General features: G+C 48.4%; 1 protein-coding gene across 1 annotated transcript; it reads right to left on the bottom strand.

Annotated features, from left to right (window-relative positions):
* Window positions 1-741: 741 nt before the first annotated feature.
* Window positions 742-3197, bottom strand: LOC146005787 (uncharacterized). The gene is made up of 3 exons (XM_083145213.1): window positions 3137-3197; window positions 2144-2565; window positions 742-1227 (listed from the first exon to the last, which is right to left on the bottom strand). Exons 1-3 carry the CDS (start codon window positions 3189-3191, stop codon window positions 742-744), a joined length of 963 nt encoding a protein of 320 aa, XP_083001339.1. The 5' UTR covers window positions 3192-3197.
* Window positions 3198-3639: the final 442 nt, after the last annotated feature.

The following is a 3639-nucleotide window of genomic DNA, read 5'->3' as shown; positions in this document are numbered from 1 at the left end:
GTGAGCATGGGCTTTATCTGCGCCACAAGCATCATGTGTCATACTGCTCCATGCATGTGCAAATGGCAAAAGTGTCATTTTAGAAACATTAGGTACGCATAATATAAAAATAGACCAAAGTGCTATAACAAGTCAAAAATTTTGTAACAAACTGAGCTTTAAAACCTACTGCCGCACTCACTAGAGGTACGGAGCAGTAGAACACACAGTGCTTGTGGCGCAGATAATCAAAGTACCTTCATGCACACGCGGTGCATAGTGCAGAAGCAGTGGTCCCGGCCCCATTGCTCCGCACCATGCGCCACGTGAGCATGGGCTTTATCTGCGCCACAAGCATCATGTGTCATACTGCTTCATGCATGTGCAAATGGCAAAAGTGTCATTTTAGAAACATTAGGTACGCATAATATAAAAATAGACCAAAGTGCTATAACAAGTCAAAAATTTTGTAACAAACTGAGCTTTAAAACCTACTGCCGCACTCACTAGAGGTACGGAGCAGTAGAACACACAGTGCTTGTGCAGATAATCAAAGTACCTTCATGCACACGCGGTGCATAGTGCAGAAGCAGTGGTCCCGGCCCCATTGCTCCACACCATGCGCCACGTGTGCATGGGCTTTATCTGCGCCTCATGCATCATGTGTCATACTGCTCCATACCAACAGGGCAAGAATTGGTTTTACAATTCACGTAAAACCGGAGGGTCCTGCTCTCCTGTGAAATCAGGCAATAATGAGGTTTACAGGTGGGTATAGCGGGCTGGAGTTGAAGGTTGTGCGGAGGATGCTTGGACAGGTGGAGATTGATTTGGCAAAGTGGAAGGGACTGGTAAGGGTGCTGGGGGAGTAGGCCCTGGTGGTTGTTGGCAAGGAAGAAGGCCAGCTATGTTGCATTCAAATGTAAGGCGGTCTAAACGGCCAAAAAACAATAGCTCGCTGCTTATGCGTTCAAAGGCCATTTGCTGGGTTGGACTCAGCTGGCGTAAGCCGTCAGACAAATATTTCCCGAAAGCATCAAATCGGTCGGGAGGCCTACGTAGAACCTGTTCGGCCCGTATCAGTAATTCCTCCTCTGGGTTGTCTATTTTCTTTTCCTTGCGGCGCGATTTTTTACAGGCCTGTTGTGGCGGTGTGGGTGTAGTGGATATTCCTTGCGATGTTCCTGGAGACTCCGACAATCCAGACAGGTCCAGGGTCGGTGAATGTTCTGTCTCTGCACTGTGTTGCTGTGGAAACAAATACAAAGTTCAATTTATTAATCAAGTTTATTTATTATTTCTACAGTTCCCTACCAGCGTGAAGGATTGGCAAAACATCGCTGCAGAGTTTGAAGAGACATGGAATTTCCCAAATTGTGGAGGAGCCATTGATGGCAAACACGTCCGCATCAACCAGCCTGCACAGAGTGGTTCCTACTACTTCAATTACAAGGGATACTTTAGTATCGTTCTAATGGCTGTGGTTAATGCGAACTACGAGTTCATCTTCCTGGATGTTGGCAGGAATGGGCGTGCTTCGGATGGTGGAACTTTAAAGGATACCAAGTTCTACCAGAGGCTCACCTCCAACACTCTTCACTTGCCGTCGGTCCAGGAAACCAAACATGGGCTCAATTTTGTGTTCGTGGCAGACGAGGCATTTGCCCTTCATGAGCACATCATGAAGCCATATGCCAAAAGGGGCCTGGACCACGACAAAAGAATTTTCAACTACAGGCTTTCCAGGGCACGGCGGCTTGTGGAGAGTGCGTTTGGTATCCTGGCAAGCCGTTTCCGCATTTTCCATACTGCCATCAACCTGAGGGTGGACAAAATAGACTGGGTCGTCATGGCGTGCTGTGTCCTGCACAATTTACTGCGCCGCAAGGAAAGACCACAAAGGCCTACAGGACCAGCACCACCAGAGGTTCCAGAGGAGCCAAAGGAGGTAGTGCAGATATCCTCTGTGGAAACGCCGGCGCAACAGTATAGGGGGACTACACGCGCCATGCAGGTTAGAGACCAGTACAAGGACTATTTTAATGGAGTGGGTGCTGTCCATTGGCAGGAGAACCACATTTAAGACATGTGTGGACTGAACCTATTCTCCGGGCCCAAAAAAATAATGAGGAAGGACATGTGTCAATACCGGGTCTGTACTTACCGACAATGGTTGGGAACTTTCATCCACAGTCTGCAACACCTCATCCCCCTCACTCTCCACCATGAGGTACAGTCCGGTCCTCTGTGCCTCCTGACTCAGGGTGAAGGTTAAGAGATTGTAGTACCACAAGGAGGTCTCATACACGTCGCCGGCTCCGGCACCAGATCTCTTGGTGGTCTGCATTTTCTTATGCTCTTTTAGGAACACAGTGCGGAGATTTTGGATTTTTTTCCGCACCCACTCCGCATTGGCTTCAGGGTGATATGAACGGCTGAAATTGGCCAACTCATCCAGGGCATTTGCTCTTTTAATTTTGTTACTGTAGTCTTTGGACTTCGTCTTCCAAAGACATTCGTACTCCCTGTATTTGTCGATAAATGCTTCGACGAAGTCACGCTCCTTTGCCAGAGCCTGAGACATGTCTATAAGAAAATAGATAAAAAAAATTATTAAATGATTATAGTTTATATATTGTTAAGACACTTCTTTTATTTCAGGTTCACTTTTGTTAATATCACAATAAAGTTTTAAGTTTCACCAACCAGTTTCCTTTTTATTGTAAACAAGGTGATAGTGTACACAGCTTCATCTATTCCAGTGTTGGCCAACCTTGACACTCCTGCTTTAGTTGAACTACACATTCCAGCATGACCTGCTGTGGTTTTGCTATTTACCATTTACACACAGAGATATATCACTGCACTGCATTGGTGGGCATCAAATGCACTGGGGGGTAATTGGTGCGCAGCTAATGCATTGGTGGGCAGCTAATGCATTGGTGGGCATTGGCGGGCAGCTAATGCATTGGTGGGCAGCTAATGCATTGGTGGCCAGCGGTGGGCAGCTAATGCATTGGTGGGCAGCGGTGGGCAGCTAATGCATTGGTGGCCAGCTAATGCATTGGTGGGCAGCTAATGCATTGGTGGGCAGTGGTGGGCAGCTAATGCATTGGTGGGCAGCTAATGCATTGGTGGGTAGGGAAGGTCCAAATACCTGTCTTCAATTTGGCTGTGCTCCAGGATCCTCCGTCACTGCTATCCTGTACCATCCACGAGTCTCAGAAAATGGCTGCGGAGGGAGTGACACACACAGATATATCACTGCACTGCATTGGTGGGCATCAAATGCACTGGGGGGTAATTGGTGCGCAGCTAATGCATTGGTGGGCAGCTAATGCATTGGTGGGCAGTGGTGGGCAGCTAATGCATTGGTGGGCATTGGTGGGCAGCTAATGCATTGGTGGCCAGCGGTGGGCAGCTAATGCATTGGTGGCCAGCGGTGGGCAGCTAATGCATTGGTGGCCAGCGGTGGGCAGCTAATGCATTGATGGGCATTGGTGGGCAGCTAATGCATTGGTGGGCAGCTGTGGGCAGCTAATGCATTGGTGGGTAGCTAATGCATTGGTGGGTAGGGAAGGTCCAAATACCTGTCTTCAATTTGGCTGTGCTCCAGGATCCTCCGTCACTGCTATCCTGTACCATCCACGAGTCTCACAA

Source organism: Crinia signifera, chromosome 5 (genome assembly GCF_055691185.1).
Source record: "Crinia signifera chromosome 5, ASM5569118v1, whole genome shotgun sequence".
Classification (NCBI taxonomy): domain Eukaryota; kingdom Metazoa; phylum Chordata; class Amphibia; order Anura; family Myobatrachidae; genus Crinia; species Crinia signifera.
This window is presented reverse-complemented; position numbering and strand designations above follow the sequence as displayed.